This window comes from Phoca vitulina, unplaced genomic scaffold, assembly GCF_004348235.1.
Source record: "Phoca vitulina isolate PV1807 unplaced genomic scaffold, GSC_HSeal_1.0 scaffold4, whole genome shotgun sequence".
Lineage (NCBI taxonomy): Eukaryota > Metazoa > Chordata > Mammalia > Carnivora > Phocidae > Phoca > Phoca vitulina.
This window is the reverse complement of record NW_022589707.1, coordinates 65029634-65041803: the sequence shown is the minus strand read 5'-3', so window position 1 is coordinate 65041803 and position 12170 is coordinate 65029634. Positions and strand designations below refer to the sequence as shown.

Below are 12170 nucleotides of genomic sequence, written 5' to 3'. Positions count from 1 at the left end.
CTTCAGAGCAAAGAAAATTACCAAAGACAGAGAGACATTATATATTTATGAAGGAGCCAGTTCACAAAGAAAACATAGGAATCCTAAATGTATATACAGTAAACATCACACACAAAGCAAAACACATAAAGCAAAAACTGGCGGAATTCAAATGAAGTTGACAAATCCCCAGTTACAGTTGGGGATGTCAACAACCCTCTCTTGGTCACTGATAGAACCATTTTTCAGAAAGCCGGCAAGTACAGAGAAGAACTCAGCAACATCATCAACCAACAGAATCTAATTGGCGTTTATAGAACTCTCCACCCAATTTCAGCAGAATATATATTCCATATGTATGGCATGTATACCAAGATAAACCACATTCTGGGTAATGAAACAAACCTTAACAAATTTAAAACAATTGAAATCATACCAACTATGTCCTCTGGCCATAATGGAATCTAACTAGAGTTTAACAGCAAATAACAGGTGAAATAATTGGGGGAGGAGCTTCATCTAAATGAAAACTCTCTTCCACTACCCTTGATTCTGAATAGTTATTGGCTTGGAAAATGGGAAAATAAATATCTCATCTGACAAAATGATAATGAAACATATCAGTTGATTATTATCCATCGTCTCTTTGTCTACTTTGTTTTACAGCTTCTCTCTTAAAAGGACTAAAACATGCTAACATAGTGCTGCTTCATGACATCATCCACACCAAGGAGACGCTGACACTTGTGTTTGAATATGTGGTGAGTAAAATAAGAATTCAGATTTTATAAACATAAATAAAATTCTTGTAGTATTATGATGGAGTTTCTTATTTAAGTTGCTGTACCGAAGTATTTTATCTAGTAAGTTTATATAATTTTGAACAATCCAGAAAAATTTTAAACTGAATTTTCATCAGATATATTATCTGTTAATAATCTATTTGTCACTGGATATGCTGTAATTTTTAGGTTTATCAAATAGGATTAAACAGCATGACAGTGATCACTCCATCAAAGGAAGTTCTTTTCCCTTTGGACTTACAACTTGGTTTCTCAGAAGCATTCTTACTAAGATTTTTTTTTCCTTTTTGGATGGGTGGAGGAAAGCCTGATACTTACAATTTAGACTTCATAGTTTTCTCCCTCAGTTCGTATTTCAGCTATTAATTAAAACTTCCAATTTGCATAGCACACAATGTAATGATCTTACTGTGTTGAGAGTATTACTGCTAGAAGACTTGGGACTTGAACTCATAATTAATCTTTCTCCGTTTCTCCTAGAAAAACATATGGTATTTATGTAGCACCACTTCAGCCTTTAACTGTGGAATCATGAGATGTAACCATGATAATTAACATCCCAATTTTCACAGATGGATCTGAGAACATGTAATTTATAAGATACAAATGACATTGGTGGAGACTTTTATTGAGGAGAGTAGCTATTGGTATTGTGAATGTATTAGGATCCCATTTTATAAATTACCACACTACTTTTTTAAAAAATTTGAAATAGGTTCCATGTTTTTTTAAAAAATATATAATAGAATGTATATTTGCAACATTTTTATCTTGCTAATGTCTGCCTGTGTCTGTTTATCATTTGAAAATTGTTGTCTTATGAAGAAGCCATTTATCTTCTCTATTTACATATAAATGATAGATACATTTGAATAATATGGTAATGTGGCTACAAGGACAGCTAGAGCTGAGCAGTTGAATATATTACATGCTACCAAGAATGGATGCAGATTCGCACATCAATGCAAATATAATTTCTTTTGTTTAATCGGTGATTTTGGAGTCAATAATGTATTCAGTTGACTTAGAATTGGAATTTTTGTTTCATATTTTCCAGTAGGTCTAGTTGCAATATTGCAATTAAATCTAGATTTTTCTTAGTATACTTGACTAACTTTTATGTTTTGTAGAAAAAAAGATTTCAAAAATGTACTTATTCCCTCCTCCAAAATTAGATGGTTAAGCTAGAAAGAAAAATAGTTTGGCCTCTAAAATCAGTAACGTTAATAGAGAAACTAACAGAATTAATATGAAAATATGTCCTTCAAGTCTTAAAAGAAAACTAAATATATTTGTGAGGCTAAAATCATTTGATGATTTTATATGCTGTGGAAGTGACCACATGAAGGAAATTCACTGTTCTAAAATATTTGCTAACTGATTAAGACTGACTTTTAAACATGTCCTATAATATTTGCTAACTGATTAAGACTGACTGTTAAATAATCACTCTTCTTTGTGTGAGTGAAATTTCCCCTGGTCCCAATTCTTGTGGAGCCATCCCAGGTCAATCAGCCACATAATAGTGTGGATATCAGCAGTACTTTTCAGGCAACGTTTTATTCCCAACTTCTCTGAGGGAGTCTAGATGTAGCTTAACCTATTCTCTCTTTGAGAATGAGGCAAGCTCGCATCATTCATGGTTTAGGACTGCCCTGCCTTGCCTCTCCTTGGGTCCCCCACTCTATCTTTATTTCCTCACCTCCCCATTGTTCCTGCCTTCCTCTTTTCCATCTAACCCTTGTCTTTTTCTGTTCTTTTCATCTCTTGTCCTTTTGCTCTCTCTGGTGGAGTACTTTTTGTTGCTACAACTAAAGTTTGTTTGGGTTTTGTTTAAGTAAAATGTTTGAATGGATCTCTGAAATCAGAGTTGGGGTGGGGGGTTCCAGACTGTAGAAATAGCTTACAAGAGTCTTCTGAGTTAGAGTTGGGGAGGTGTGGACTCCTTGGCAGTGTTAGTGTGACCATGTGGCAATTACCCAGTATAAAAATAACTCCCCAGAATATTTCCTAAAATTTTTATTTTTTTATACTGTTTTTTCATTGCTTGTTGTTTGTACATCTACTGATACCTTGAGGAAGATTAAGGCTCCTACATATTTTAATGGATTAATCAGATTGCTTTCCTCACAGTATCTGGCAGAAATAAATTCTGCTTTTTTCTTTTTTTTTTTTTTAATTTTTTTTATTGTTATGTTAATCCCCATACATTACATCATTAGTTTTCGATATAGCGTTCCATGATTCATTGTTTGTGCATAACACCCAGTGCTCCATGCAGAACGTGCCCTCCTCAATACCCATCACCAGGCTAACCCATCCTCCCAACCCCCTCCCCTCTAGAACCCTCAGTTTGTTTTTCAGAGTCCATTGTCTCTCATGGTTCTTCTCCCCCTCCGATTTCCCCCCCTTCATTCTTCCCCTGCTGCTACATTCTTCTTCTTCTTTTTTTCTTTCTTAACATATATTGCATTATTTGTTTCAGAGGTACAGATCTGAGATTCAACAGTCTTGCACAATTCACAGCGCTTACCAGAACACATACCCTCCCCAGTGTCCATCACCCAGTCACCCCATCCCTCCCACCCCACCCCCCACTCCAGCAACCCTCAGTTTGTTTCCTGAGATTAAGAATTCCTCATATCAGTGAGGTCATATGATACATGGCTTTCTCTGTTTGACTTATTTCGCTCAGCATAATACACTCCAGTTCCATCCACGTCGTTGCAAATGGCAAGATCTTATTCCTTTTGATGGCTGCATAATATTCCATTGTATATATATACCACATCTTCTTTATCCATTCATCTGTTGATGGACATCTTGGCTCTTTCCACAGTTTGGCTATTGTGGACATTGCTGCTATAAACATCGGGGTGCACGTAGCCTTTCGGGTCCCTACTTTTGTATCTTTGGGGTAAATACCCAGTAGTGCAATTGCTGGATCATATGGTAGCTCTATTTTCAACTTTTTGAGGAACCTCCATACTGTTTTCCAGAGTGGCTGCACCAGCTTGCATTCCCACCAACTGTGTAGGAGGGTTCCCCTTTCTCCGCATCCCCGCCAACATCTGTCATTTCCTGACTTGTTAATTTTAGCCATTCTGACTGGTGTGAGGTGGTATCTCACTGAGGTTTTGATTTGGATTTCCCTGATGCCGAGCGATATTGAACACTTTTTCATGTGTCTGTTGGCCATTTGGATGTCTTCTTTGGAAAAATGTCTGTTCATGTCTTCTGCCCATTTCTTGATTGGATTCTTTGTTCTTTTGGTGTTGAGTTTGATGAGTTCTTTATAGATTTTGGATACTAGCCCTTTATCTGATATGTCATTTGCAAATATCTTCTCCCATTCTGTCAGTTGTCTTTTGGTTTTGTTGACTGTTTCCTTTGCTTTGCAAAAGCTTTTTATCTTGATGAAGTCCCAGTAGTTCATTTTTGCCCTTGCTTCCCTTGCCTTTGGCGATGTTTCTAGGAAGCAGTTGCTGCGGCTGAGGTCAAAGAGGTTGCTGCCTGTGTTCTCCTTTAGGATTTTGATGGACTCCTGTCTCACATTGAGGTCTTTCAACCATTTGGAGTCTATTTTTGTGTGTGGTGTAAGGAAATGGTCCAGTTTCATTCTTCTGCATGTGGCTGTCCAATTTTCCCAACACCATTTGTTGAAGAGACTGTCTTTTTTCCATTGGACATTCTTTCCTGCTTTGTCAAAGATTAGTTGACCATAGAGTTGAGGGTCCATTTCTGGGCTCTCTATTCTGTTCCATTGATCTATGTGTCTGTTTTTGTGCCAGTACCATACTGTCTTGATGATGACAGCTTTGTAGTAGAGCTGGAAGTCTGGAATTGTGGTGCCGCCAGCTTTGCTTTTCTTTTTCAACATTCCTCTGGCTATGCGGGGTCTTTTCTGGTTCCATACAAATTTTAGGATTATTTGTTCCATTTCTTTGAAGAAAGTGGATGGTATTTTGATGGGGATTGCATTGAATGTGTAGATTGCTCTAGGTAGGATTGACATCTTCACAATATTTGTTCTTCCAATCCATGAGCATGGAACGTTTTTCCATTTCTTTGTGTCTTCCTCAATTTCTTTCATGAGTATTTTATGAGGCCAGCATTACCTTGATCCCAAAACCAGACAAAGACCATATCAAAAAGGAGAATTACAGACCAATATCCCTGATGAACATGGATGCAAAAATTCTCACCAAAATACTAGCCAATAGGATCCAACAGTACATTAAAAGGATTATTCACCACGACCAAGTCGGATTTATCCCTGGGCTGCAAGGTTGGTTCAACATCCGCAAATCAATCAACGTGATACAATACATTAACAAAAGAAAGAACAAGAATCATATGATCCTCTCAATAGATGCAGAAAAAGCATTTGACAAAGTACAGCATCCTTTCTTGATCAAAACTCTTCAGAGTATAGGGATAGAGGGTCCATACCTCAATATCATAAAAGCCATCTATGAAAAACCTACAGCGAAGATCATTCTCAATGGGGAAAAACTGAGAGCTTTCCCCCTAAGGTCAGGAACGCGGCAGGGATGTCCACTATCACCACTGCTATTCAACATAGTATTGGAAGTCCTAGCCACAGCAATCAGACAACAAAAAGAAATCAAAGGCATCCAAATTGGCAAAGAAGAAGTCAAACTCTCACTCTTTGCAGATGATATGATACTTTATGTGGAAAATCCCAAAGACTCCACCCCAAAACTGCTAGAACTCATACAGGAATTCAGTCAAGTGGCAGGATATAAAATCAATGCACAGAAGTCAGTGGCCTTCCTATACACCAACAACAAGTCAGAAGAAAGAGAAATTAAGGAGTCGATCCCATTTACAATTGCATCCAAAACCATAAGATACCTAGGAATAAATCTAACCAAAGAGGCAAAGGATCTGTACTCAGAAAACTATAAAATACTCATGCTTTTTTCTTGTATGTTTCATAGTGATGGAAAGGCAATAATAATTTCAAAGCATGAAATGCTGCCTTGGGAATTAGAGCAGATCTAGGTGAGGGACATAGGGTAGGAAATCAGAGGGCACTGTAGGCTTGGCATGATGAGTGGTGGATCAGAAAAGGAGGTGAAAGTATGACCACGATACTAGAAATCAGTAACTAAAGTTTATTTATTGTTTTATGCTGAGCATTCTGCTGGGGGCTTTACATTCATTACCATTTTTGATGTTCTCAGTGGCCTCCTGGAACTGTGAATGTCACTTTACAAAGGAAAAGAAAACTAAGGATTAGGGAGATTAGGTACTTATCCAGACCCATTTTACTCTGGTTCCCAATTGTAATGTTGTATCTCCCACTTATTTTTACAACTGTAGTTAGATTGAGCCTTTGGTCAGAAGAGGAAAAGGAAATTTTCTTCTTTCTTTCCACCACCCTCCCTTATTCTGCTCTTAAAATCCTGAGTGCAGTTAAATCCTGAATCGGTTAAACTGCTTTGTTCTTTAAATAAGTGTTGTGGACTGGTCAAAAGCCTCATCATTTAAGATTTTATTTTAATTATGAAATGTTTTTAAGTTTCCATAAAGCAAACTTATAATTACAGTATTGCCCCCTGTATATCATTGGGATCTACTTACACACACACACACGCACACGCACACGCACACAGAACCTTGTTGTTTAGCAAGCCCTGAAATCAATATCAAACACTTTAATGTGCACTTTCCTAAACTTAGTGCTTATATTGCCACATTTCAAAATTGTTAACATCAAAGTTGTTTTCTAAAAAAGGTTGATTTTATAGTTCCATGTAATTAGTAGTACCCTTTTTTTGAGGAAGGGGAATAAGTAAGTTAAAAAGTGTAAGACAGGAGCGCCTGGGAGGCTCAGTGGATTAAGCGTCTGCCTTCAGCTCAGGTCATGATCCCAGGGTCCTGGGATCAAGCCCTGCATCGGGCTCCCTGCTCGGCGGGGAGTCGGCTTCTTCCTCTGCCTCCCTCTCCCCTTGTTCCTGCTGTCTCTCTCTGAAATAAATAAAATCTTTAAAAATAAATAAAGTAAAATAAAAGTGTAAGAAAAATACACCGTGCCCATTGGAACCCTAGGTATGAAAGAAAAGTAAAATAACTTAAGATTCACTAGGTACTATTGGATTTTTTCTTTGGATTTTAGTTAAGTGTTCGAGGCTTTTTTTAAGGTTCCTATGTAATTTGAGTTCCACCCAGTGAAACACTCTTATTTATTTATTTATTTTATTATTTTTTAACTTAAATTTTGATAGTTAACATATAGTAACATTCTTCTTTATGATCATATACATACTGCATAAAAACATTTCTGATCTTTGCTTTAAAAGAGAACTTGAAGTCCAGCTGCTTTGTGTTAGTCCCACGGATGACATTGCAGGTTACACAAAAGCCTTGGGAGGACCAGAATAATGACATAAGTGATGAACAGTTAGTGATGTGGAAGAGCACTGGAAGATTTCAATGACTTTGGAGGTCATTATTAAAACTCTTCAGTGGATAATAGGATACTGCTAGTATACACTGTCTCTGCAGTACTGTGGAAAGCTCCTAAAATGTCTGAAATTTAGATTCTTATACACTTTCAAAGCGTGTAGATATAATCCGCGAGCTGCAAGGTTGGGGACCCGCTGGAAAACGTGCAGCTCAGTTTGCTCCTGTTTTCAGTCCTGTCTTCCTGCCATTGTTGTCCAATGTGAAGGAGCATTTTTAACCAAGGAATGAGTCAGTTAGCTTGAAAAATATATCTGGTTTCACAGTGGTTTAAGACATTGTTATAGCTGCCCTTTTTCCTACATGGGTTTGAGTGTTGGCAGAGAAATACTATAGAAAACAGTGAAAGTGCTAACAATTTTTTTCTACTTAAAAGAAAGTTAAGCAATTTAGTTTTTTTTCCCCTTTTCTTTCCTTTTTTGGCCAAAGACAAATTAGTGCCACATTAACCTATTTAACATCATGCTGAAAAATTTAAAACATGTGATTATGTAAATATATATTACCATTAAAGCACATAACTATTCTGTTCTGGTTTTTATTACATGAGATCAAAGTATGTGTAGTAGAACTCTTCATTGCACATTTAATTATTATGTATAAGAAGAAAAACAACAACCCTATAGCTTATGATATTCACTGGAGCACTCATTTTATTTCTTCTGCTGTGGGGCAAACTAGTAAAATAGTCAAACTAATGTGCAACATTATGTAAAAAAAAAAATCTATATTACATATGAAAAAAAACTGTGTCTCCAAAAATCATGTGAAGTGATTTATGAATCACCAAAATTCATGTACGTTATTTTTTTTTTTAAAGATTTTACTTATTTGAGAAAGAGAGCACAAGCAGGGTGAGGGGCAAAGGGAGAAGCAGACTCCCTGCTGAGCAGGGACCCGGATGTGGGGCTCGACCCAGGGACTCGACTCTCGGGGACCTGATTCCCAGACTCCATCCCCGGACTCTGGGATCATGACCTGAGCTGAAGGCAGACACAACCTACTGAGCCACCCAGGCGCCCCTATTTTTATAGTAATTTTATTCTACAAAGCCCTCTCTCATACACATTATTTCCTCAGATTCTGTCTTTAGCCCTTTGAGGTACATAAGGCATATATTATTGTTGCCCAGTTTTGTTTGTTACCCAGTTTTTATCGAAGAGGAAAAATAATGCTTAGAGAATTTAAAGTGAAATCACTCAGTTAAGTTAAAAGGGTAAAGACAAGACTTCTGTGCCCAGATCCTTGTTATCCTCTCTCACCTTGACGGCTAGTGTTGGGATGAAGACCCGTCTTCAGAGTTTTATATGATGGTCTGAGGTGTGTGTGATGTTCAATATGGGACTGGCAGCTGAAAGTTATGTTCTTTCTTTGCTCCCTGTCACACAATTTACCTCATTATTTGGTTTCTCTGCCTCATACATTTTGATTTCTAAGTCTATGAGGAATGCTTTAATTTGCATGATTTTAAGCCACATCTGTTCTCAAAAACTGTAGCTCTCCATCAGTATTCTGATTTCCAGATTAAACCCTCCTGGGGCAATGGAACATTTTTCTGCTTCCTGTGAGATAAAATACATGTGCACGTGTACAGGCACATACAGCTGTAAATGGGGGTGATCAGGGGCAGCCTCACCGAGAAGGTGAGGGGTATTTATGTAAAAAATCTGAAGGAGGTGAAGGAGGAACACACAGATATTTGAGGCACATGGTGGAATTCAGGATATATTTTCAAGGCTGAGCTGATAGCATTTGATGTGGGATTTGACAGATGAAGAGGAGTCAGGGATGACCCCCAAGGATTTGGACTTGAGCAACTATGATAGTGGAGCTGCGTGAGGAAAAATGGGGCAGAGTGCAGGAGGAGCAGAGTGGGGAAGACGTGACTCAGATTTAAATGGGTTAAAGTGGACATGCACCTTGTATGTGCAAATGGACATGTCACAAGGCAGTTGGATGCATGAGTCTAGAATTTAGGAAAGAGATCCAGGGTAGACATTTGGAAGTTGTCTGGGTTGTAGATATTGTTTGACAGGGGGATTGTATGGGATCACCAAGTGTGGTAATTGTTACATTGGTGGTCCTCAATGAACCATGCCTTTGAATACTCACCCCCTTGTGCAATCCTTACCCCTTAATCAAGGCGGGGCTTTTGGTTGCTCTAACCAATGAGCAACATGGTGGAAGTGACACTCCGCCAGTTGTGGTCCTGACAGCTTCTCTTTTGCAATCTTGAGCATCCTGACCAGGATGTGTTAGAATTCCAGTTGTCTTGCTGAAGAAGCCATGTGGCGAGGGAGAGGCCACAGAGGACATGGAAGAGAACGGAGAACCTGGAACACAGTGTAGAGTTGGGCTCTACGTATCGGACCCCAGCCAAGCCATTTGCCCAGCCTAGCTAAGTGCCAGACGTATGACGTGAGAAGCCATCTTGGGGAGGGGGGAGGGGGGCGCATTCTGGGCTCACAAGTATCACCTGGCGCCAAGGGCCGTTGTCCCTGATATGCGTTTTCTGAATTTGCAACCCAAGAATTGTGAGAAATAATAACATGGTCATTGTTTTAAGCCATCCAGCATAGGGTTGGTTTGTTGTATGCAGTCAATAACTAAAACAGCCTATGAGTGAATGAACACAGAAAATGGAAAGGAATTTTATGGACTGACCCCTGGGGCATTCCACCATGAAGGGTCACAGTGATAAGGAACTATCAACAAAGGGTACTGAGAAGAAAACACCAGTGAGAAAGGAGACTGTTCATGAATTCAGAGGAAGCGGTTTCATCGGAGACTGAGCGCAAGAGCAGAGCAAGTGCCTCTCCAGTGCGTAGTCCAGTGTCTGGCGCATAGTAGGTGCTTAGCAACTCTGTTTTCTGGGAGGGAGTGAGTGACATTTGAAGCAGGAAGAACAAGAGATTATAGTAGTGTCACTATCTAAGGCAAACAACCGAGAGAAAGTGGAACTAAGTCACGTTTTAAAATTTTTTCTTTATCTATTTATCTACATCCCATCTTTAGTTTCCATCGACAGTCTTTAGTTTTTTTCTCTGAAAGCAAATATTCTTCCAAGCAGAAGGTGCAGAGCAGATCTGCCTCCACAGCAATTAGAGCAGGCCTCGGACAACGGGACGGTCAGAAACCACCTCGTTGTGTCAAAAGGAATTAAAGGGCCTGGCTGCTCTGAATAAATGTACCTGTCCGAGTTCTCTCTTGCCAGCAACAGAAATTCTCTTTGGCTGAATTGAACAGACGAGTTTATTGAGAGGATATCATGTGGCTGACAGACCTGCTGGGAAGACTTTAGAAACCGGCAGGAACCGTGTAAAGCTGACGACGCAGACCGGAGCCAAAACCATGCCACGGAACCGGCCATGGAGCACCCTGCTGCCCCCAGGAGTGTCGGCCCCAGACACTGTCTCTTACCTCACTGTCCTGACCACCCCAGTGACTGGAGGTTATTACCTCTGCCGATGATGTCAAAATTGCATTGACGTTCTCCCTGCTTCTTCAGGTTGCGTTAGCTCCTACTGCAGAGTTCGGTTTGGTCGTGTGTGGTAGGTGACACTAGGTCACATGCTCAAGTTTTGACTGCACAGGCACCTGAGAGAGCGGCCTTTGGGCTTTTGCAATAGCAGCGGAGCCTTGCCTTCCACCAAAATGCATAAAGCAGGGGATTTTCACAACACAGGGAGTACGGTCAGATTTAGAACACACTTTGCTCAGTTCCCTGCTCTTCCCAATCCCCTCCCCGCAAAAAACACCTCATGAACATCCACTGGAATGAGTTCATTGTGTAGCCCCAGATAAATTACATCCAGAATGTGAAAAGAAGTGCCTGTAGTGTATTAATAGAACTGTTGTTTATAATCTTTGAAAAATCAAGAATGAAGGTGAGCAGAAGTAATGCTGGTTTTTAAAAGGTGGTGGTGGGGGGGCCTGGGTGGCTCAGTTGATTAAGTGTCTGCCTTCGGCTCAGGTCATGATCCCAGAGTCCTGAGATCAAGTCCCACATCGGGCTCCTTCCTCAGCAGGGAGCCTGCTTCTTCCTTTGTCTGCCACTCCCCCTGTTTGTGCTCTCTCTCTCTGACAAATAAATAAATAAAATCTTTAAAAAAATTAAAAAAAAATAAAAAAACAAAAATAAAAGGTGGTGGGAAACAAACCTGAATCTATGGACACAATAAGCACATGATAGAACGTTCGTGAAATTCAAAACTAGATCTTTGGACATTAAAGTCTAATAATCTTCATTCCCTTTTAGTAAGTAACAGTGTTATTACTTGATTTCAGCAAAGCTTGTGACAGGGGCTCTCAGGACATTCTTAGATAAAATTGAAATCCAGTTGTCACAAGATTATTATTCTTTCCGTTTATTGCTGGATGAACAACTTTACCCAAAGCCTATTGATTAATGAATTGACATTAGGGTAGAGAAAAGTTTATCAGGGTATGCTGGAGGGCATTGTCTTTGACCTTGTCCTGTTTGATATTTTTATTAATGACTTAGATGAAGACATGGTGATGGTGTGCTTGACCTATTTGTGTGTGTCATAGCTGGGAGCTATAATTAACACTTGGGGTGATGGAATCAGGGCTCAAAAAGAATCTGATGAAATGATGAATGGGAACTAGAGGGTGAATTGCTGTGGGACAAATAAAACAATGTGGTTAAGAGAAAAAAAAAAGGCAAGCCCAAACTCATATGGAAAAACAGGGTGGAGGAAAATTAACTTCAAAATGCAGTTAATTTCATATGAAAAAGACTAGTAATTTGTTTGGTTCAATGAACTGAAGCAAACAGGAGTATGCACCTAGGGTGGCAAGAGGTCTGTGAACCATGTACAACATGGAAACAGTGACTTATTCGGGAGGATTAGATGTACCTAGAGAGTAGAGAAA

At 39.3% G+C, this 12170-nt stretch overlaps 1 protein-coding gene across 4 annotated transcripts in view; it reads left to right on the top strand.

The window, feature by feature from the left end:
• Positions 1–12170, top strand: part of CDK14 (cyclin dependent kinase 14) — a 547444-nt gene that overhangs the window by 234486 nt on the left and 300788 nt on the right. For all 4 annotated transcript variants that reach the window (XM_032402204.1, XM_032402206.1, XM_032402205.1 and 1 more), the window contains one exon: positions 646–740. In XM_032402204.1, the coding sequence (XP_032258095.1) occupies positions 646–740 (95 nt within the window). The remainder of the gene's footprint in view (positions 1–645; positions 741–12170) is intronic.